The 23,801-nt window shown below is 40.5% G+C and overlaps 1 protein-coding gene across 4 annotated transcripts in view; it reads right to left on the reverse strand.

Annotated features, from left to right (window-relative positions):
* LOC132121972 (transient receptor potential cation channel subfamily M member 4-like) overlaps positions 1–23,801 on the reverse strand; it is a 100,833-nt gene that overhangs the window by 70,406 nt on the left and 6,626 nt on the right. For all 4 annotated transcript variants that reach the window (XM_059531746.1, XM_059531743.1, XM_059531747.1 and 1 more), the window contains exons 4-6: positions 2,276–2,456; positions 1,309–1,478; positions 95–263 (exon numbers count right to left, since the gene is read on the reverse strand). In XM_059531746.1, the coding sequence (XP_059387729.1) occupies positions 95–263; positions 1,309–1,478; positions 2,276–2,456 (520 nt within the window). The remainder of the gene's footprint in view (positions 1–94; positions 264–1,308; positions 1,479–2,275; positions 2,457–23,801) is intronic.

A 23,801-nucleotide genomic window follows, 5' to 3' on the forward strand; every position in this document is an offset into this window, starting at 1 on the left:
TCGACCTACTATATTATATTAAACACAATTGTAACATGAACATTTCTGGATCCTGCTTATGAAGAGCAGAGTGCAATTCAGTTTAATTTTGTACCTGGGCGCTGACGTGAAATGTAATCCTCCAGACGGCCTCTGAAACCGAACTCCCCACCTTTACGTCCTTCGGTCCCATCGTCCACCAGAAGGAAAGCCTTGTAGTTATTATCCAGAGAGTAAGTGCCACGTGAAGTGCTTTGGACAAAATACTTAGCAGGGAAACTTCCCTAAGAGAAAGAGAGAGACCGTGAACCATCTGCAAAATGTATACATGTATGTGTATGTAGGTGTATATATAACAATAAACAGTGATTTTCAGGGTTTTTTTTTTTTTTTTTGGCAGGTCTAGCATAAGTTTTAAGGTACAGAAATTGAATAAAGTAATCAAATGTAAAACAGCATTTCATATTGGACTGTATAACTTAAAGATGGTTCTTTAATAAAGTTATAAAAGCTTTTTAATCAAGAGCAGTGAGTGATTTCTTTGTTGTTGCTGTTCGATTAATAGAAAGACTGTCACTTTAAGAGAATGCTCTGATACAGTAGGCCTGTGTTCAGGCGGCTATGCTGTAGGATACTTACCAAAACGGACATTTTGACAATCTTTGTGTGAATTTGTCCATTTAAACACAATTCATCAGAGAGCGCTTATATTTGTGCGCGTTCTGAGGCGCGGGTTCACTGTTCACTGCACACGCATCCTTTGGCTCTTAAATGTTTAAACTGACAAAGCTTAAATGAGTTTAATGTCTGGGAATCCAGAATGCGCATCCATCAACAGAAACATATATTAGTTGAACCCAGTTTGTTCTGCATGTTATTTATAGCAAACCATATTACAGATGCTTTGTCAGATTTAAGTTGAATATATATATATATAAAACATTTATCATTGTGTGTGTGTGTGTGTGTGTGTGTATGTATGTATATATATATATATATATATATATATATATATATTACATACACACACACACACACACACACACACACACGCGTGTGTATATATATATATATATATATATATATATATATATGATCAAATACTTCTTCATTTATTCAAATAGAACATCACAATATATTTTTTTCAATTAACAAAAATTCTTAAATATGTACTTGTATATATTTTATACAAAAATTTTGGTTCTCGACTTTGACCAAAGTTCAAATATTGATGGTATAGAAGAATGTATATTTTCAATGTGTTCATTTGTATCACGGGTAAAATATTTAGCGTTAAGTATTCTAGTACTGCACCATAAGTAGAGTTACCTCAGGGTCAACGAGCTGCTGGCGATTATGTACCATTCCCCAAGGAGCAATGCCTATAGGAACCACTTTATTTAAACTGACAGAAGACACTGCAGTGGCGTGATCTCTCACTGCCTCTCCTACACACTTGCCGATGCCTTCCCTCAGCCCTGAGGTTATGATCCACGCTCCTATACATCCAAAATCCCAAATTAACTTTTTTAATTGCCAAAGAAGTTCAGCCAAAGAAAAAGCACATCACACCCCTAATGATCTCCTTCCCCTGGCTCCCAGTTGTAGCCAAAATCTAATTTAAAGAACCCAATAGTGAAAATCTGTGTTCTTCACATGTCTATCTGGTGTTTCTAATATGCTTGAAGGCGAACCATGTGTAAATTGGCAGTGTACTAGGCTTGCTTCTTAATCTAGCTGTCCAATAAATCTGGCATTCTATATTACAAATATTATTGGTTCTTTCACAAATTGCTTAGTTCCCTGTGACTTTGGTTAAAAGTGTCTGTTAAATGCAATGTTTTTTTTTTTTTTTTTTTTTGGACTATATTCACACTGAGAAAAACCTGTTGAGCAACTTCCCTGACATTGATGAAATAATCAGTCCAGCTTGAATTTGTGTCAGGGTAGCTGGGCCTTTGATGGCTTGCAGTTAGTATAAAGATGAATGTATGATTCATATACCGTAATAGCTTGCAATGCCAGTCACTATATAAATTCACTGTGGTCATGTGCTTCTTTTTCTCATCAGGCATTTCAGGTGACATATACAAACAAAACGTCACATGGCATACAAACATCTTTACAAATAAGAGGACAAAACAACTAACAGGTTCTTTAAACAAGCATGTCTGGAGATCTAAACCTTGTACTCAGATATCAACACTTGGTAACAACATCGTGAAAGTAGCATAAATTAATTTGAAAATGAATGAAGAATAAATGAATAATATTGTGTGAGGGGAGAATACGACACCTGTACTCTGTGCTGCTTTAACCAGCCCCTGCCTCAAGACCTCTCGCACCCAGCTCTTGACCTTTGACCTTCCTTCACCACCAACCACTGACACCACCAGGTTGGGCTGACCCAGTTTCCAGTGTTGTCTCATGATATCAAAGACCACAGAAGAAACTGTGGTGCTGGAGAGACGCAAGAACTGGAGTAAAAAGAAGGATTAAGATTCAAACAAGGAATCAAAGAGTAAAAACAACTATACGTTTTATACTGTAACCTTTCAACTACAATTTTTATGTCATAGGGCTTGATTTTTATTAAAACTTGATTGTTTCTGCAACTACTGGCAAATTTTCTATCAAATTAAAACTGTACAATGTTTACAATCCCAATTATATTTTCTGGTTATCAAATGCTTCTAATGTGAATTTGTTTTTTTGTCCTCCTCACGGAGCCAAAAAAAATATTCAAAATTTATTTTTTTTGTATTAATTAATAAATTAATCATGTGTATATATGTATATGTATATATATATATATATATATAAACCTGATTCCAAAAAAGTTGGGACACTGTACAAATTGTGAATAAAAACAGAATGCAATGATGTGGAAATTTCGAATATCAATATTCAGAATACAACATAGATGACATATCAAATGTTTAAACCGAGAAAACATTTTTAAGGGAAAAATGCAGTGTGGCATCCCCTCCTCTTTTTATAACAGTCTGCAAATGTCTGGGGACTGAGGAGATAAGTTGCCTAAGTTTAGGAATAGGAATGTTGTGCCATTCTTGTCTAATACAGGCTTCTAGTTGCTGCAGGCTGGCCATTTCAGTACCCGGATCCTCCTTCTATGCAACCATGAGGTTGTAATTGATGCAGTATGTGGTCTGGCATTGTCATGTTGGAAAATGCAAGGTCTTCCCTGAAAGAGACGATATTTGGATGGGAGCATATGTTGTTCTAAAACTTGGATATACCTTTCAGCATTGATGGTGCCTTTCCAGATGTGTAAACTGCCCATGCCACACGCACTCATGCAACCCCATACCATCAGAGATGCAGGCTTCTAAACTGAGTGCTGATAACAACTTTGGTTATCCTTGTCCTCTTTAGTCCGGATGACATGGCATCCCAGTTTTCCAAAAGAACTTCAAATATTGAAATCAAAGAGTTCTAAAGTATCACACGAAAACAAGCAATAAGAAAATGGCTTTTTCTAATTTGAAAAACGAAAGAATTCTTAAGTAAGCTATCACATGAACAACATGTAGACCTAAGTGAAAATACAGAGAATAAACTAAATATTACCTAATCGGTAACGTAGGCTATGTGATTTAGACCTGGGTTATCATGTCCTTATTGCGTGCTAGGAAAACCAACATATTAACCATATGTGGTTTCAGGGAGGAATGCATGGGGGTAACAATATTCTAGGGATGCACCGATCATGATTTTTCATGGCCGATACCGATTTTTGACAAGCAAACTGGCCGATTCCGATACCGATTTCCGATTTTTTTTTATCTTTAAGCAACAAACAAGAAAGAAGGAAAGTGTGCATAAACAAGATGTTTATTTGGTATTTAATAGGCCAAACTGGCTTTTGGCTATTGAAAACAATAACTGCAACCATCTGAAATTAACAGCAGTAACTGCACAGTAAGTAGCCTACATTCAATACAAACATAGATGTTACAGACACCAGCATTTAGCTTTTTTTTTTAAATTGGGTTGAACTACAGAGAACTGGCCTTAAATTTAAAGATTAACTGTAACCATGTGAAATTAAAGGCAACAACTGCATAGTTCTACAGTCCAAACACCACAATCAACACACATTCAATAAGATGTTTCTTAATCAGCATTCAGTATTTTAGTTTTTAAATTTGGTTTTAAATTTAAAAAAAGGTCCAGTGAGACTAAATAAAAGTATGCTATATAAATAGATTATTCCAAAATGTTAAATTCAAATAATGTTGGTGCGAATAAAACAAAGATGCAAAGTGTTTCATTCATCCAACTAAAAAAAAGAAAATTAGGGTAATGATTCACATCTATATTTTTTTTTACTTGAGCCAATGAAAAATAAATAACTTAATGTCTCAAGTTAAAAAAATATAGATGTGAATCATTACCCTAAAATGTTTTAATTGGATGAATGAAACTTTTTTCAGTGTGCTACAGCAGGTGATTTTTAAATCTAATTAAGTCAATGTAATTTTAAGGTAAAATAAAAATAATCATCCTATACAGAACTGTCATTTACTTCTGGCTTTTCAAACGCTTAAAGTTCTAATTTAAACAAAAAAAAAAAAACATTTCATTTCGTCACAGTTTAGTCCGTTTTGTTTCTCATCAAATACGTGAGAAGTTGATCTGAACATCTCTTCACGGTCTACTCGTGTCACGGTTCATGAATTCACTGGTTTCTTCGTGTCCCGTGTATTTGTTGTTCTGTATGGAAGGCCAAGTGGTCCATAAAACGCATGCTTTTCAACGCCGTATTAATTTTAAAACGCCGTTTTCATAACGCCGCCCGGCCTTAAATAAGCGCCGTTACGCGTTAAGTTAACGCCAGATGCCACCACGCGTTAAAATAATGCCACACGCCGACAGACGTTAAGTTAACGCGACACGTCACTTAAGATGCAGATTTATTTACTCATCTACATGGACACACCTCTCATGGCTACAAGGACTCTACGGCAAGTCAGAGCATCCAGTTTGCAAGAGCACGAAGATGGCAAGGATAGCCCTTACAATTATAAATATAGTTTTTGTCTCATAAAGTTATCACCCCAGGCACGAATGAGTGCAAATTTGGAAATGATTTTATTGAACAGTTAAATTAATAAGAAAGTAATATTATTATTTTATTATTATGTTATATTTTGAGTAGGCTATCATTTCAATTTAATAAATAGTTGGCGATAGTTTCACAAAAATAAAAATTTTGTTTAGTTACATTTACTCAACCCAATGATTCAGATGCAGCTTCTGTAACAAGTATAGCATATGTAATTCTAAATTAAATATTAATATTTAAAGCTGCATTTTGTTTGCTTTTTCACATTTAACACAATTAGGCTCTAAAATATCTTCTGAGGGTACTTTTTCTTCCTTTTTAAAAACATAATAACATATGATAAACTGAAATCATACTCAAAAGTAGATACCTGATTTATTTTACAATAAAGCAATTACAAATATAGATATAGGGAATATAGTTATCGAATGACACAAATTAGTCCAAATTTGGAAATTATTACAACGGTTAAATAAATAAGAAAATGTATGGCAAGTCCTGACCTTTTGGATGTATTTAATTATAAATACCTTTGTAATCTATAATAACAGTACGTTTATTCATTCTTGAATATTAATATAGGTACCTGTAATTTTGGCCAAATTATATATACTTTGTTTGTGAATTTGCACATGCTATAATGTAAGCATCATTAATGACCCCTTTGTGTTTAATTAAAAAATAAAAAAAAATAAAGATTGATTAGTGAAATGAAAGAATGATTTAATAAAAAATTAGATTGATTATTAATTGTCTCTCATTGGCCTGATTAGCTTTGCCCTCAAAACCTTTCTTATTTAGTGGTACAGTATTGCATGATTTGTACATAATACACTTTGCATAAACGTTTGCCATTAGTTTTTTAAAAGTTAACGTTACAGTATCAAGGCTTCTATGCTTACATTTCTTTTTTGATATTTTTTTTTTGTTTAGGAGCATAAATAAATTAATATGGCAATATTAGATTTTTTTTACCTTTTTGATCCCATTTTCCATCTAATTTTTATTAAATTAATAAAATACAATCCAGAAAAATAAGATACCAGTCAAATGAAATCAGCATCAACATTTTAGCTTTGCAAGGCACAGAACTCTGTTGTTGCATTAAGGATTATACAGACTTTTTGAGAAGACTTAGAGGTGGCGTTAATGTATTTCATAAGAACGATGTTGTCAGGATCCTGCCCTGACAGTCTTGTCTGTCCTATCTTTGTTTAATGTGTCTCTGTTCATTTTGTGCCTGAGCACATGGTTGTGTCTTTGTTTATGTTGGCCGTGTGCTCCCCTTGTCCTGCCTCCTTGTTTCTAATCACCACGCCCCCTTGTTTAGTCCTTTGTTTGTCTAATTGTTCACCTGATCCTTGTGTGCTCTGCTCCCTTTATATTGTGCTCATTTCCCTCTGGTCTTTGCTGGTTCGTTTTTGTGTGTGCCTTGTGTACAGTCTCTAGCTTGGATATTTAGTCTTGTTAGAACTCTTTAATCAGTATTTTGCATCTTATTTGGTTCCCTCTTATTTTTTTAGTTTTCATTTGTTCCCATGTGTAGTCTAGTTCTAGTCTTTGTAGTTTAGTGTTTTTGTTCTTTAACCTTTTGGGGTTTTCCCACCTTTTATTTTCTTTCTAGTTTTCAGCAAGGTTGCTGTTTTCTTTATTTATTTTGGTTTGTAGTTCTAGTTAGTTATTCCTAGCTTTTTCCAATTGTTATCCTTTTGTTTTCAGTTAATTCCAGTTATTTCTAGTATTACTTTTTGTTTTTCCTTTTTAGTTTTCTTTTCTCCCTAGGCATTGGTCTGCAAGTTTACTTTTATCTGTCAAATTCTTGTCTCCCCTGTTTTGTCTTTGTGTCTGTGTTGGTTCCTGCCCTGCTTCCTGAATCCTCGCTGGTCGCTGGTTTTTCTGACCTGACAGACATTGTGGCGCTACAAGGGGTTCCTTCAACTGGGTCAGGCCCTTTCTTCTTGAGTTGCTACAAGGTCTCCTTTTGCCACAGAGTCTGGAGCCATCTCCTTCTGATCCGCCTGTTCTCCTGTCGTGTGCCCTGCCCTATTGTGGACTGTCTTAGTGCATCAGCTGTGTTTCACACTTGTTAATAAACTGTTTCCCCTGTTAATTCTGCATCTGGGTCCTCCCTTGCCAAACCCTGACAGAACGAACCAGCCATTCTAGGACCCAGCAGAATGAGTATTAAAATTGTTCCACCTGCCACTGCGGAAGGGAGATTGGCGCTCCAACAGGCACTGGCATTGCTTCGTCAGCAGGGCCAGGAACCACGGTCCTATGCCCAATTCTTTTGGACTATGGCTAGGGGCCTTGAATATGATGATGCAACCCTGAAGGAGGCCTTCAACCTCACTCTGGATGACCCCTTACCTCGATGGGAGATGGAGCAGCTGCGTATACTGAATTTCTGGGACTTCTCTAATTATGTGCATCACCGCAAGGACTGGCAAATCCTTAATCCTCCAGAGGATATCAGCAGTGACCATCAACCTGCCCTCCTTCCCTCTTCGAGTCAAGACAACGATCATCATCTGACTCCCACTGAGAAACGAAGGGACCGCAGGAAGAGGGCAGCCCAAGTTGCTGCAGCTGCCATGGACTCCTCTGTGCTGGCTCCAGCCTCTGAGAGTAGCTTAGTGCCAGCTCCTGCTTCTGAGTCAATAAAGCCTTCTGAAGTCGTCAAGGTAGCTTTAAGAGAAGTTTCCCAGTCAACCTCTGTTCCGGTGTCTGTCAAGTCTGTCCCAGTTAAGTCAAAGCCAGTCATGCCGAGTCTTGATAATTCTGTGTTTATGTCAGTCCAATCACTCAAGAAGTGGGCAAGATGACAAATTCCGGTCCTGGGGGACGTAAGGGTAGGAGGTCCCGCACAAGGATGGCTAGAACCCTTTGTTCAGAGACCCCTCATATACTTACCCTGGATTCCAAGTTGCCTGATGCTTTAGTTATGGCCATGGAGGCAGGTTCTGAGCAGCATGTTTTTCCTGTTATAGTAACAGATGTCACTCCTGAGCAGCCCCCTCGCTCTGTCACCGACACTCATGTCAGGCCTGAGATGGAGACCACTCCTAAACGGCCCACTATTTCGGTTATATCCATGGAGGGCATTCTCAAGACGTCAGCCCCCTCAGGCACTGAATATGCTTCCGCCCTGGAGCCTCCAGAATCTTCACAAGCCCCTCATCAGAGTCTAGAGTCTTCATCCCAGTTCATTCCAAAGTCTGCTTCAGAATCCGCTTCAGTACCAGTCCAGGAGTTTGTTCCTGAAGACCCAGTCCCTGCAGCCCCAGAGGCCAGTCAAGCGTCAGCATCAGTAACCCAAGAATCCGTTCATGAGTCTGTTCCTGCAGCCCCCAAGGGTACTCAAAAATCCATCCCACAGCCTGTTGCTATGGCTCCAGAGGACCGTTTAGAAGCCACAGGATGTGTTCCTGAGACCGTCTTTGTGCCAGTTCCAGCTCTGGAGAGTAGTTTAGCAGCCCCCGAGGGCTGTCAAGAGACAGTTCAATGGTCAATCTTCATAGCCCCAGAGGGCAGTTCGTCATCCCCCAGCAGGAGTCAAGAGTCGGTTCCTGAGCCTATTCCTGCAGCCCAGGAGGGCATTTCAACAAATCCCAAGGGCTGTCCAGTGTCAGTATTTGAACTTGGTCCAGTGGCCCCTAAGAGCATCCCTGTTATATCCCCAGAGCCCACTCCAGACTCTCCCCCCACTACAGAAGAAGTTCTTGTCGCATCCTTGGAGGCCAACCCTGAAAGTCTTGTCAGTCATGTAAAGCCCACAGAAGATGACTTTATCTCTCATGCTGTACCTTCAAAAACTGTCCATGTTCTGTCCAAGGAGGCCCTTCCAGAGAGCCCTAAACCTCTCGTTGATGCCACCTCCGAATCCCTTGTTAGTCATGTCTTGCCTACCAAGAATACCCTGGAGTTTGGCCGTAATACCCAGTCCAGTAGGAGACCTTCACCTGTGAAATGTGCTGGTAGAGGTGCCACTAACTATGCCCCCACCCTTAACCCACCCTCTGTCTGTCCTGGTCTGCAAAGTTTCCCTAAGATGGCACCACCCTGGTCAGCCTTAAACCATTCCCCTGGAACATTTTCCACCTCTCGCGTCCCACCCCGTGTTTCCTTACAGGCCTGGACATCCATGGGTCCCTTCCCACCCACCACCCAAGTCCGTACCATTTTGGCTCCCTACCAACCCTGTGACCCATTACTCCACCCAGGATGGATGCCAGGAGGCGTCCTTTGGAGGGGGGGTACTGTCAGGATCCTGCCCTGACAGTCTTGTCTGTCCTATCTTTGTTTAATGTGTCTCTGTTCATTTTGTGCCTGAGCACACGGTTGTGTCTTTGTTTAAGTTGGCCGTGTGCTCCCCTTGTCCTGCCTCCTTGTTTCTAATCACCACGCCCCCTTGTTTAGTCCTTTGTTTGTCTAATTGTTCACCTGATCCTTGTGTGCTCTGCTCCCTTTATATTGTGCTCATTTCCCTCTGGTCTTTGCTGGTTCGTTTTTGTGTGTGCCTTGTGTAGTCTCTAGCTTGGATATTTAGTCTTGTTAGAACTCTTTAATCAGTATTTTGCATCTTATTTGGTTCCCTCTTATTTTTTTAGTTTTCATTTGTTCCCATGTGTAGTCTAGTTCTAGTCTTTGTAGTTTAGTGTTTTTGTTCTTTAACCTTTTGGGGTTTTTCCCACCTTTTTATTTTCTTTCTAGTTTTCAGCAAGGTTGCCGTTTTCTTTATTTTGGTTTGTAGTTCTAGTTAGTTATTCCTAGCTTTTTCCAATTGTTATCCTTTTGTTTTCAGTTAATTCCAGTTATTTCTAGTATTACTTTTTGTTTTTCCTTTTTAGTTTTCTTTTCTCCCTAGGCATTGGTTTGCAAGTTTACTTTTATCTGTCAAATTCTTGTCTCCCCTGTTTTGTCTTTTGTGTCTGTGTTGGTTCCTGCCCTGCTTCCTGAATCCTCCCTGGTCGCTGGTTTTTCTGACCTGACAGCCATTGTGGCCCTACAAGGGGTTCCTTCAACTGGGTCAGGCCCTTTCTTCTTGAGTTGCTACAAGGTCTCCTTTTGCCACAGAGTCTGGAGCCATCTCCTTCTGATCCGCCTGTTCTCCTGTCGTGTGCCCTGCCCTATTGTGGACTGTCTTAGTGCATCATCTGTGTTTCACACTTGTTAATAAACTGTTTCCCCTGTTAATTCTGCATCTGGGTCCTCCCTTGCCAAACCCTGACAGATGTAATGAAATTAATGTTTAAAATATAAAGTTTTGAAAATGGAAATATTAAATGATTTAAATGACTCATTTACACTTTCAAATGAAACTGAAACCGACAGTAGGTGGCAGCATGTCACTGCCTTATCAATGAATCATTTATTTAATCGATTCGTTCATTCATTTAAGAACAAAGCAAATGACTCTCTTTATGAATTGGTGATGGATAAATCATTGACTCGCTAGATTTTTTCAAAAATACAGATTCATTCAAAAACGTTGTTCAGAAACAGCTGTGTGTTTGTTTGGAGATGCACCGCGATCAGCTGTGACTTTGTTTGAATTTGTTTTTAAGAAATAGAGCAAATTAAGTGTTCCTGAAATTTAAGCCCATATGTTCAGGGGCGCCTGCAGGATTTCTTCCGAGGGAGCCCTCTCTACACTGTTTTTTATGATGAATGACAATACTGCAACTGCTTTCACGATCTGAGGTGAACCAATAAACATTTACTGCCTTCATTCAATTCCCATACTCAGTCTCTTTAATCTTATTTACTATGCTAACTGCATTATTATTATTTTTTTTCAGATTTGCCTTTGTTGTTGATGCTAATACAAAATATCAGGGGGGACTCCCATAAGTCTATTTTTGGGGGGGGGGGGGGGGGTCAGCTTCACAGTTCTGCTTAATTCAGCTATGATTATCATTTCAGTTCATGTTTATAAATAAATAAATATATATATATATATATATATATATATATATATATATAATATAAAAGAAAAAATAATGTATATTTATATTTAATTTATATTTAATTTAGAATTACATATGCTCTACTTTTGTTTCAGAAGCTGCATTTGAATAGTCATATATTTACAGATGGTTTGGTTATCAGCATTCTTCAAAATATCTTCCTCAAACGCAATAAAGGCATAATGTTTGAAACAACATTGGGTTGAGTAAATGTAAATGTAAATAAACAATTTCTATTTTTGTGGAACTATTGCCAACTATTTATTAAATTGAAATGATAGCCTACTCAAAATATAATATAATAATAAAATAATAATATTACTTTCTTATTAATTTAACTGTTGAATAAAATCATTTCCAAATTTGCACTCATTCGTTCCTGGGGTGATAACTTTATGAGACAAAAGCTATATTTATAATTGTAAGGGCTATCCTTGCCATCTCCGTGCTCTTGCAAACTGGATGCTCTGACTTGCCATAGAGTCCTTGTAGCCATGAGAGGTGTGTCCATGTAGATTAGTAAATAAATCTGCATCTTAAGTGGTGTGTCGCGTTAATTTAACGTCTGTCGGCATGTGGCGTTATTTTAACACGTGGTGGCGTCTGGCGTTAACTTATCGCGTAACAGCGTTTATTTAACGCCTGGTGGCGTTATGAAAACGGCATTTTAAAATTAATATGGCGTTGAAAAGCATGCGTTTTATGGTCCACTTGGCTTTCCATAGTTCTGTGTGTGAGTGGGCATGACCGCTCGTTGCTACTGATCAGCACGCCAGCAGATCTCATTCACCGCACCAGCTGCTGCCAATTCACTCACCTACAAAAACTCATCACACTCTCCTCTCTTTGTCAGATCGGGTTCCTAGTTCCTGTTCGCTGTCCTTGTAATTCTCGTCGTCTCGTCTGGATGTTCACCGTCACTTGTCTTCACCAGCACGCTGACCATCTAGTCCCTGCACCACCAGCCCACCTGAGCTCCAGTACTTCTCTGTGACTTATTCTACTCAAAATAAAGAGTTCACTTGCATTTTTGCTTCCGCCTTTTGTATCATGACAACTCGTGTTCAGGGTGCGGACCGCAGCTTTAGTGCGCGCAGGAAAGAGACTCTTAATTGTGTGCCAGTACACCAACGGCTGATCACTTCCTGCTATCTGTGCATCAGACATGTAGCTCTGCACGTCCAGTGCTGAACGGCTGCCCGTGTCCTACGAAGTACCCGTGCACCGATTTCGAAATACTTCCACACAAATGACATAGCGAACGATTACAATGAATTCTGTGCACACGGGCGCACTTCCAGAAAAATCGGCCGAAAAAAGACCAAAAACCAGCCGATCGTCGATCGCGTATTTTAAGCAAAAACCGTCCGGTTCCGATTTATGGCGGGTCAACTGATGCATCCCTACAATATTCGCCATGGTACTGAAAACCCTTTCTGACGGTGTGCTTGTTACACAAATACACATGTATTTACATGCGACTGTGGACAGCAGTGGAAATCTAGACTAGTGTTGTCAAAAGACCCGGTACTTCTGTACCAAGTGGGTACAAAAAAAATGAAAATGTCACAGTACCAAGGTTTCTTTAAATACAGGTGGTACAGAGTACCCGGTCAACCCGGTTCTTGACACATACAATCTTTCGTTCGTTATCTGGCTCGGTTCGGTGTTCATCTTCAGTTCTCTCTTCACAGCAGTTCAGTCAGTGTACTGTTTGAGTACATTAATTACTCCGGGATATTGGTTTGTTTTAACTCAGAGGGACTGTCAGCCACATTAAAAAAGTTAACAGTCATTTGTGGATTAATGCGTATTGGAGACGCGAACCAAATTGAACTGGTTCAAGAAGATCCGGTTACATCAAGTGGTTCGTTTGCGAACCGGATTTCACTACACTGCAGTGAATGCACTCAAAACAGACACGGAAGAGAAGGCAATGCTGAATTAAGTCGTAGTCTTTGCTATTTTTGGACCAAAATGTATTTTCAATCCTTCAACAAATTCTAACGGACCCTCTAATGTCACATGGACTACTTTGAAGATGTTTTTATTACCTTTCTGGACATGGACAGTATACCGTACACACACTTTAAATGGAGGGACAGAAAGCTCTTGGAATAAATCTAAAATATCTTAAACTGTGTCCCGAAGATGAATGGAGGTCTTACGGGTTTGGAACAACATGAGGGTGAGTCATTAATGACATAATTTTCCTTTTTGGGTGAACTAACCCTTTAATAGCAAATCCCCTTTATTTACCAAAAAAAATAAACTGTTTAAATTTCATTAATTAAAAAACAAATTAAATTTGGGTGAAACTTGTTTACTGTTATTCATAATTATATTACTTGTAGAAAAACTTTAAACACAATTGTAAATAAGTATAAAGAATGGCATTGGTTTTATCTTTAGTGATAAAAAGTGATTTTTTTTTTTTTATTTAGCATATTTTTTGTGTTTTGCTTTGGTACCGAAATTTGTACAGAGAACCGTTGATTTTCACTGGTATCGGTACAGAATACTGAAAGCAGGTCTCCAATAGTCTTTTTCTTTGCTGCAGGTGGCACCACCGCTTGCCCTTCATCTCCAACCACTGACACACTGGAAGCGGTCTCTTCGTCCTCCACTACCACCATCTCTCTGATGAGTTTGGATTTTTTCTCCGTGATATTGATATGAACGCCCCTATATCGAGGATCTAAACAACACGCCTTTGCCAAAAGTTTTTGTAAGGCAGCTGGTTCATACTTCCCCTGTAGAACACTACACATTTTTCGCTTTATGTCCGATGTTAAGGTGGTATCCTCGTTTGATGGTTTAAGCATATCTTCTATCAGGAGTTTCAGAATGGGTTTGACTGAAGACACTGTAACATAGCTTTCACCAGACAGCAGATCCGTAAACTCAGCTGCGGGTTTCAGTGCTGCATTCACGGACCCATGGACAGCGATATCCTGCCAGCTTGGATTTAGATGTTGGTGTCTCCGGTAATCCAAAACTCTTCTGATAGCCGGGATTTGCTCCAAAACCCTTTCCACCATTTTCTGTTTGGTGCCCCATCTTGTAGCACAGTCCTAAAAAGAGTATTGGCCGTTAAATCTTTGAATAAATAAGCCAAGGACAACGTCCAAGTAGGCTACCAAAATAAATTATAGACTAGGCTACATTTTAAATTATTTATTTGTTTCAATATATTTTTACTAAACAAAAAAATACATATAAATTATCCCAACTGCAAAATAATGCATATTAAATAAGCTAAATTTTGCATTGACAGATAGGTCTATATGGACGTTAAATTGAGCTGAAGTTAGCCTAAATGTTTTTCCTTCAATATCTTACCTTTTGAAATAATTTGTTTCAAAATATTTATTTTAAATGATAAATACATTAAACCCAGCAACAGACAAGTAGGCCTATGATATTGTAACAGTACAGTAGGTTAAATTGTTTAATTTATTTATTTATTGCCTAATAACATGATCAATAAGTTAGCAAATAGTTAAAATTTTATAACTTACCAGTATGAGGCCATGCTGAGGAATTTGAAGTTCCACTTGTGCTTTCGTTAGGTCTCTTCTCTTCAACCAGCTCTGAAAAAATGTACTGACCAATGTGTGACACAGGCCCATTGCGCTTACTGTGCGGTCCTTTACGCTCGCCATTGTGTTTGTAATGGCCAAATGTAAATTGTGGCCAAAGCAGTTCAGCCACGGCCACTACAACTTTTTGACTACTGCAACGATGTTGGCCTCGTTGTCGGTAGTGATACAGGCCAGCTTATTCTCATCCAGGGACCACTCTTCAAATGCGTGCCAGAGAGCATCCGAAATATTGTCAAACGTGTGGTTTTCGGGCATAAACACTGTTTTGAGGCAACGTGATTTAAGAATCCATTCCATGCTGAGATAATGAACCGTTAGACTCATATAAGGAGTCATATTGACACTTGACCACATATCGGTTGCGGCAGAAAAGTAATCGACAATCATAAGCTCGCTTTTGATCAATCTCTTTACCCTGCTGTACATTTTCGGCACAGCAGTTTCTTAAAAATATGTTTTGCTCGGCAATTCGTACTGCTTATCAAATTTTTTAAGCATCTCAGGTTTCTACACCGTGTTGAATGGAACCATGTCCCGAACTAGATACTGTGTTACAACGGTTGTAAGGCATTTATGCCTGTTTCTTTCATGGCTGTATTTTACAGATTTCGCAAAGGCTTCAGCTACTCCTAATTGTTGGCCGGTACCGGTCTTAGCCATTCTTTTTGATGTTGCTCTGCTACCTGATGCTTGAGGGGGCAGCTGCGCTTCAATAGCTGGATGACAGTTAGCGAGAAGACACCTCAAATAAAATGTATTGCCGCGTGTCACAGGAACTCAAGGCTCACCCTTTTCATTGGGTTGAAAGCCAAAATGTTTTTCAAACTGGTGACGTGACATTAGGTTTTGGGCGCCTGCGCCTGCCATCGTTTCAGCCGTCCTATTCAAAATAAACGGAACACCATAAAGTTACAACGGCTCGCGAGGAAATGACAAATGTAACCATATCGTATCATTAATTTATTTAACATTGAATGCACAGTGACAAACTGAAAAAACAAGGCCACAGCCTCATAAAAAAACTGAGTACTGCAGTTGCCGCGGTTGCCGCAGTTTCTGCGGTTGCTATCTTTACTCTGCGGTTTGCTTGTCAATAGTGCAGTATTACAATATTGCGGTTATCGCGACAGCCCTAGGAACAAGACACTGCATCAAGAAATGCTTTGTTTTGAAATGACCTTGTTCTGAAGCACATGTAAAATCAGTCCAATGGAGCAGCGAGATGCCACAAGCATGGTGACCTGAGCTACCAGGAAGTTTAAAAGCTCATCCAGCAGAGCGCATGTTAGCTTCGAATGAAGTAGCATCTGCAAGGAAGCTAGGAGTATGGCAAAGAGATGCAGCGTCTCATTCCCTCAGGGAACCATGGTTACATACATAACCTGGAGATTTTCCCCTTCAGAAACTGGAGCTGCGTCAAGAAACGCTTTGGGAACGAGAATACCCACTACACCTTACTAACATGTCCCTGTCTCTGTGTGTATCTCTTAAGTACATCACGAAGAGAGCACTTGGGACCCTGGGGTAGATGCTAGGTCTAGGTTATAGAAGTCGATAAAAGTGTGTGGAGAGGACCAGCCCGCCGCAGCACAAATGTCCTGCAATTCCACACCCAAGCTGAAAGACTTGGAGACCTCCTTACTCCTGGTCGTTTGCACTCTGACCACCATAGGTGATGGGAAGCCAAAGGACTCAAAGGCTTGTGAGACTGTCTCGACCACCCAACTACTCATAGTGTGTTTGGTCGCCGGAGATCCTTTCTTGGGTGGACCAAAGCAAACCAAGAGCTGATCTGCCTTATGCCATGGGGCAGCTCTGTGTGTATGAGTGCCAGTTATCGAACTGGACAGAGCAAAATAAGCCTTTCTTTGCCTACTTCCTGGAATGGAGGAGGACAGAATGTCTGAAGTACTATAGGCCCTGGCGAAGAAGTGGGTACCTTAGGGACATACCCAACCCTTAGATAAAGGAAGGCCCTAACCAGAAACCGAAACAGAAAGTGCCTGAAGATCCCTGATCTGAAGTGAGGAAATAGTAGGAGAAAAATAGTCTTGAGCATGAGAAACTTGACTGGAATTTCTCCTATGATTCAAAGGGGGCATTGCACAAGCCCAACAGCACCACTGCCAGGTTCCATGAGGGCACCTTAGTGCCCTGTACTGGCCTCAGCCTCAAGGTGCCATGGAGGAACGAGTGACAAGTTGGTGTCTTCCCAATGACTGACCAACAAGAAGGGCATGGTAAGCAGCTAAGGGTCCCCAAATATACCTTCAGAGTGGAAGGAGATAACCCTGCGGAGTATCTCTCCTGCAGGAACTCCAGAATTGTACCGATTGGGCAGTTGACTGGGTCTTGCAGTCGCTGTCAGCACAAAGAAGTGAGAGGCTTCCACTTCACGGTGTACTGTTTCCTTGTGGTGGGAGCTCTGGACTGGATATAGTCTCAACAACCTCAGTTGAGAGACCAGATGCTAGGAGCTATGCCCCCTCAGGGGCCACGTCCACAGCTTCCACAACTCCGGGCGGGGGTGAAGAATGGTTCATTTGAAATACCAGACTCAGGTGAAGTTTGAGCTCATCTACACATCTCTACACCAGTGTTAATTTTGACACAAAATTTTAATTTAGTTTTAGTCTTAGTCTTTTGACTATAATTATTTTTAGTTTTATTCAAGATTTAGTCATCTGATTTGTTTGAATTTGTTTGTTTGAATCTAGTAAATCTGTTATTGATTTTAGTCTTATTTTAGTCGACTAAAATACCAAGCAATTTTAGTCAACTAAAATAAGACTAAAATCAATAACAGATTTACTAGACATATGTTTACCGCTGGTATAGGAAACAAACTTAACCAAAATTCAACTTTATTTCAACACAACTGTGTCTTTATTTCAATTCAAAAGCTTTTATGCAGCAACAAACAGTGTCATGATAATGTAAACAATAACTAGCTGCCAATTCACAATCAATAAAAGAAAAATAAAGTTAGGTCCAGGACCTTAAAGCTTACAGCTGAGCTGAACAATAAGTTCAAACATTTTTAATTTAAAGTAAATAAGTAGGCAGCTAGGTGGATAAAAAAGTAACACGATTTTATAATCAATTTAGTCATAGTTTTAGTCTCCATCAGTGACTTCTTTTTTAGTTTTCGTTTAGTTTTCGTCCACAAAAATATATTCGTAATGAAAATAATGATGAAAATATTTAGTCAACGAAATTAACACTGCTCTACACTACTGTGACCTGGGTCAGTAGCAAATAATGGAGCGCACTCTGCTGGATACACTAAGTAATAACACCACTCAGAAGCATAGGATCTGCATTATATGTTCTGTAAAAATTCTTTTTGGATGGCATATCTATGGCATATTTAATGATAACGATATATAGGCAACATGCTCATATCGGCTAAACGACATATTGTTAGGGCTCTTGTCTGCGCCATGACATCCAAATGTAGACTGCTCTTAGTGAGAGGAACTACCCCTGAGCTCATAAATGGGTCTGGCGCAGCAGCTTGTACAAGGGGCAGGAACACCGACGCACCTTGCCAACTAGTGTTGTCAAAAGACCCGGTACTTCGGTACCAAGTCGGTACTAAAAAAATTAAAATGTCACGGTACCGAGTACCCGGTCGACCCGGTTCTTGACGCATACAGCGATATGATTTCCACAAAGCAGAAAACGCGAACGGAATCTCAAAATCCAGTCATGAAAATTTAACTTACATTTTAATATGGACAGTCTTGGAATTTGTCAAAGTTAGCATAAATTAATCAAATCAAATCTACATATGGACCAGTATCTGTAAATGTTAAGCCGCAAAAGTTGGTTGAAATATGAATCCTGCATGTTCTCTGTGTGAATGAATGAATGGCAGAGACGTGCAAGTTTGTTTACTACATAGACTAAAGCATGTGATGCTTGTAGTAATTTCAGCATCTGCAGTCTCAATGAGGACATAAATACATAAACAACATCAACAGAACTGTTCTGAGTCACTTTACAAGCATTTTACCATTTCATTTGAGTAAAATCAGTGTCAGTTTAAAGGTATTCACGGCAACCGTCAAAATAAAAGTTTATTTTTACATAAAGGCATTGTGCTAGAAATATTACTATTATTTAGTAGAATGTATGTGATACTGCTACTACTGTTGAAAAAATTAATAAAACTATTTTTTTAAGAAATAAATCACACAATATTTCTTCCGTGTTTTAATTTTAATAGCAAAACCCCTTTATTTACCAAAAAATAAAATGTGTTTTAATTTCATTAATTAAAAGAAAAATTTAATTGGGAAACTTGTTTACTGTTTTTCATAATTATATTACTTGTAGAAAAACTTTAAACACAATTCTAAATAAGTATAAAGAATTGCATTGGTTTTATTTTTAGTGATAAAAAGTGTTTTTTTAATGTGTATTGTGTTTTGCTTTGGTACCGTAATTGGTACCGAGAACTGTGTATTTCCACTGGCACTGGTACCAAATACTGACATTTCGGTACCGTGACAACACTACTGCCAACTGATGTAGGAGACCACAGATGTGGAAGGAAGTCTCAGACCTTGAATATGGCCAGCATCTCCAGGAAGTTTATGTGCCACGTCAGATGATGGCCTTCCCACAGACCCTGTACAGAGCGGCCACTCATGACTGCCCCCCAGCGCACGAGAGAGGCATCTGTCATTAGCATTACACAACGAAAATTGTGCCTGCATTGTGGTCGAATCCCACACCACGCCTAAATAAGTGGTTCTCTGTAGTGGAGAAAGCACACTTTTCTTGGCATTTAGTCTTAACCCCAGCTCTTTCATATGGGTGAGGATGAAATCTTGATGCTGAGCCGCCATCTGCTCCGATTGAGCTATCATCAACCAATCGTCAATGTAACTGAGTGTGCAAATGCCCTGGAGTTGCAGAGGAGCCAGAGCAGCGTCCACACACTTCGTGAAAATGCGGGGTGAGAGTGACAGGCCAAAGCAAACCTCAGGGACAGCTTGGGGCAAACTAGCGTGGAAATGACCCCATTGAAACGAGCCGGACGAGAACCGAACTGGATTCTGTAGCATCTCTCTACAATCTGCAGGACCCAGTTTGAGACGTTTGACAGAAGTTTCCACGCTGCCAAAAAATCTACTTAAGGGAACAAGCCTCTCAAGGCTGGCCCCTGGTATTATTAGGGGAGCAGTTCCCTGAAGCAGATGGCCAGCACCAAACGGACCGACCTGACTGCTGTAGCACCCTCACTTGAGGGGACGAGCACTCCCGTGCTATACCATCGCCGGGCGGCAGATGGGAAATTCACTCGTCGGAGCTCACTGAGCCCTGAAGCATTGAGGGTGACAGGAGTATCAGTAAATCTCTGTGAGGGCACTAAGGAGGATAAGGCACCATATACTGAGGTGTTATCTTTTCTCCCCAGGTGGGGCTGCCCTCAGGGACATGACGATGGTGGAGTCAGGACTGCTTAGTCGAGGTCTTTGAAAAAATAATGGTCCGCAGTTCTGTTTATTCAGTCTAGAAGACCCTGACTGAAAGCCTCACCCCAACCCCCATTCTTACAGTGAAGGGGTGCGTGTTGCAACGCTCTGTTTTTTAGACTGGCGATATGAGGAGCTTCAGCAGCCGAATGGGCCTTGGAGCGACGAGGGAGGACGTTGGAATGTCGCCGCTTTCTTCCTTGCCTCTTGAAACCTCTAAACGACAGTGTTGACTGCATCACCAAAAAGGCCAGAGGGTGGGAGCAGGGTGTCTAGGAGGAAGAATCTGTCCTTATCTTGCATATCCGACATATTCAACCAAAGATGCCGCTCCATTGCCACCATTGCTGCCATTGAACGGCCATTGGTTCTGCCCAATTCTTTGGTGGCTAAGAGGGACAAATATGTGGCCTAACGCAGTTCGGCTACCACGTGAGATTCCTCCTCCCCCCTGTCATCCAGTTCTTTGAGCTGGTCAGCCTGGTATGCTTGTAACATAGCCATGCTGTGCAAACATGCGCCAGACTCCACCATTGGCACTCTCTCTCCAGTGGGAAGAAACCACAGCACAGGTTTCCAAACCCCTTTAGAGGGAGCCATGAATCTACAGGGTGAAGACCGAGGAAAGGATGAGCCCATCTAGGATCACTCGGCTTAATCCACTTGAGATCCCCAAAAGTCTTTGCTGTGCCTCAGCCATCTCATCAAACACAGCCCTGGTGAGAGCGCACAGAGCAAGAGCAACTCACAGTCATGACAATCAGCGTCTGTATCGCCCGCTGCCAGATATCGTGGGTAGGGAGTAACACAACCAAGTTTAGATGTAGAGTTGGGACTTAAGAGATTGATTTTGACATAATATGCTTGTGGACTGACAGACAACAGTAAATAATACTGACACACACACAGAGAACTACAGAAACTTGTGCTCTGCCAGATGCACTATTATACTTCCTGGTTGCTCACGTTACCCCGCTTGTGACGTCTTGCAGCTAATTTGGACTGATTTTACATATGCTTCAGAAAGTGGTCAAGCAGGGGTGTTCCCAAAATGTTTCTCGATGCAGCTCAAGTTCCTGGGTTTGACAAATAGTAGTCTGGCGTTTGCAAGTTACACTCCTAAAAAAACAAGTAATTGACATGCACAATCGGGTGTTTTCTAGGTACTGAAACCCGGTGCCAATATGGTACCTATGGAACCGGTATGCACTGAACCGAATCAAAATGTAGATTTTGGTGCCTCATTTCAGTGTCTCTTAAATGCCTGAGCGATTGATTGAAATATTTGTCCAAAATATTTGTCCTGGTTCTAAGAAATGTACACAAGAAGCATGGGCGTCGCTATGCTTTTTTTGCGGGGCTATAGCATTTAGCTCCATAATCTGTACACAAATTTGCGGTCGCCTCTGAGTTAGTCTTCTTCAATTTCAGCGGCAGACCTGTCTCCTCCCCATCTTTCAGCGTGCTCTTCAATCCGCAGACCGCGACGGAGCAGCACGAGTGGACTCAAACAGAAACCGAGGACACAAGGTGTGTTTAATGACAGATTGTTAGAATATCTGTATCTATGCAGTTCTTTGTCATAAATACAGTTTACAAAAGGTAATGGGGAAGCAATCGGTTTTCCATCTACTGTAAAGTATTTGCTCCATTCACTGTTCATCACACCACAGCTTTTTCCTCCAGTGAAAATCTAGCCCTTAATACATATGAACGCATACTTTGATTATAATTTAATTATACTTTATACATGCACTACTGTGCAAAAGTCTTAGGCACGTTAGTATTTTCACCCAAAAGAATGGTGTTCGGACATTATTTATATTTTTTGCTGTAGTGTGTCAGAAGGAAATATCAGTTTACATTTCCAAACATTAATTTTGCCATTCATTTTAATAATAATCTAGTGAGATTTAGATTTTTAAATGCACAAGCAGTCTGAAAACAGCCGGTGCTCCATATGGAGATCTGATCTCATCATTATCGAATCTCAAGTTAATTAATACAGCAAAATATATAAATAACTGGCTTAAAACGCTTTTTTGGGGTGAAAATACTAATGTGCCTAAGACTGTACATAGAGTCATTCACAGAACTGATTAAAGACAGTGACAGACAGCACTAATTTTAGCTGTCTGATTGACAGAGAAACAGTAGAAACATAATGTGTGGTTTTGTATTAAACAATTACCCAGATCATAAAATACATTTATTAGCCTTAGAGTAAGGGAAGCACAACTTGGGAAAAGAGCGCATCCAAGGAGCATGTGAAAGCTATGGATTTATTTTAAAATATTTTTTAAATGTTCTTTAATGTTATCCATAATTTTTTGTGGCTCTTTTTTTTACGTATTGATTCAGGCACCGGTACCGTTTTAAAAGTATCGAAATGGCACCGTTATCGTAAAAAACCCAATCGATACCCAACCCTAGTGATTTCATTTCCCACTCAAGTCGAGTCAGGGGTGTGCGATACAGCATCGTCTGCGATTGTCAGGATCCTGCCCTGACAGTCTAGTCCATATTGTCTCTGTTCCATGTTTCTTTGTTTGTTTTGTGTCTAAGCACATGATTCTGTCTTTGTTCGTGTCTGCCACGTGCTCCTCTTGTCCCACCTCCTTGTTACCCCTGGTCATGCCCCCTTGTTTAGCCCTTGTCTTCTTGATTGTTTTCACCTGATCCTCATGTGTACTGCTCTATATATTGGGTTCTCTTTCCTTGTGTCATGCACATTTGAGCCCCCAAAGATGTAAGAGGAGGGCACCCATTGTGCAGCCAAACGCTCCTCTTTCAGAGGTTCCAAGCACATTGCGCCAAGAGGGCCTGAGTCCAGAGTTTGCCAGTCCATTGACCCGGGAGGGTCCTAGTCAGGTGCCCCTGAACCCAGTGGTCCAGGAGGACCAGTGTCAGGAGAGCTCTAACCCATTGGTCCAGGAGGACCAGACTCAGTTGGTCCTGTATTCAGTGGGTCCAGAGGTATACGGTCAGGAACCAATCCGTCCAGTCTGTCCAGTCTTCTCCAGTCATTCTAGAGCCAGATTGCAGAGACCAACCTGCTCTCTTACCCTCACTGAGTCAAGTCCCAGATCATCTTCTGACTCCAAGGAAGCATAGGGCAAGAAGGAAGAGTGCAGCCCAGAATGCTGCATCTGTCTCAGAGTCAGTCAAGTCCGCTCTAGTTATTCCAGAGCTAATCCAGCCTGCCACAGGCATTCCAGAGCCAATTCAGCCCGCCCCAGACATTCCAGAGCCAATCAAGTCAGATCCTACTGTTTCAAAGATAGTAAAGATGGGGCCTTTCATCCCAGAGGTGGCCAAGTCAGCAACCATAATTTTTAAGGGGGTTAAGTTAAATGCAGTCAATTCAGAGGCAGCCGATAACACACTGCTGTGCCCCCAGAAACCGAATCAAATGAGGGCCTGTGTTATGCAGTTCGACATTCCCTCCCAGGAGGTCGCCAGTCCTCTGGTCCAGGAGGGCTTAAGCCATGAGACCCCAAGTCCAGAGGTCCAGGATTTCTCAAGTCAGGATGCCCTACCTCCAGTGGTCTTGGAAGACCAGACTCAGAATGTCCCTAGTCCTGTTATCCAGGCGGACCCTAGTCAGGTGGTCCAATATCTAGTGGTCCCAAAAGTATGTAACCTGGTGGAACCACACCCTAAGCTGCCCACT

Source organism: Carassius carassius, chromosome 40 (assembly GCF_963082965.1).
Source record: "Carassius carassius chromosome 40, fCarCar2.1, whole genome shotgun sequence".
In the NCBI taxonomy this organism is placed as follows: domain Eukaryota; kingdom Metazoa; phylum Chordata; class Actinopteri; order Cypriniformes; family Cyprinidae; genus Carassius; species Carassius carassius.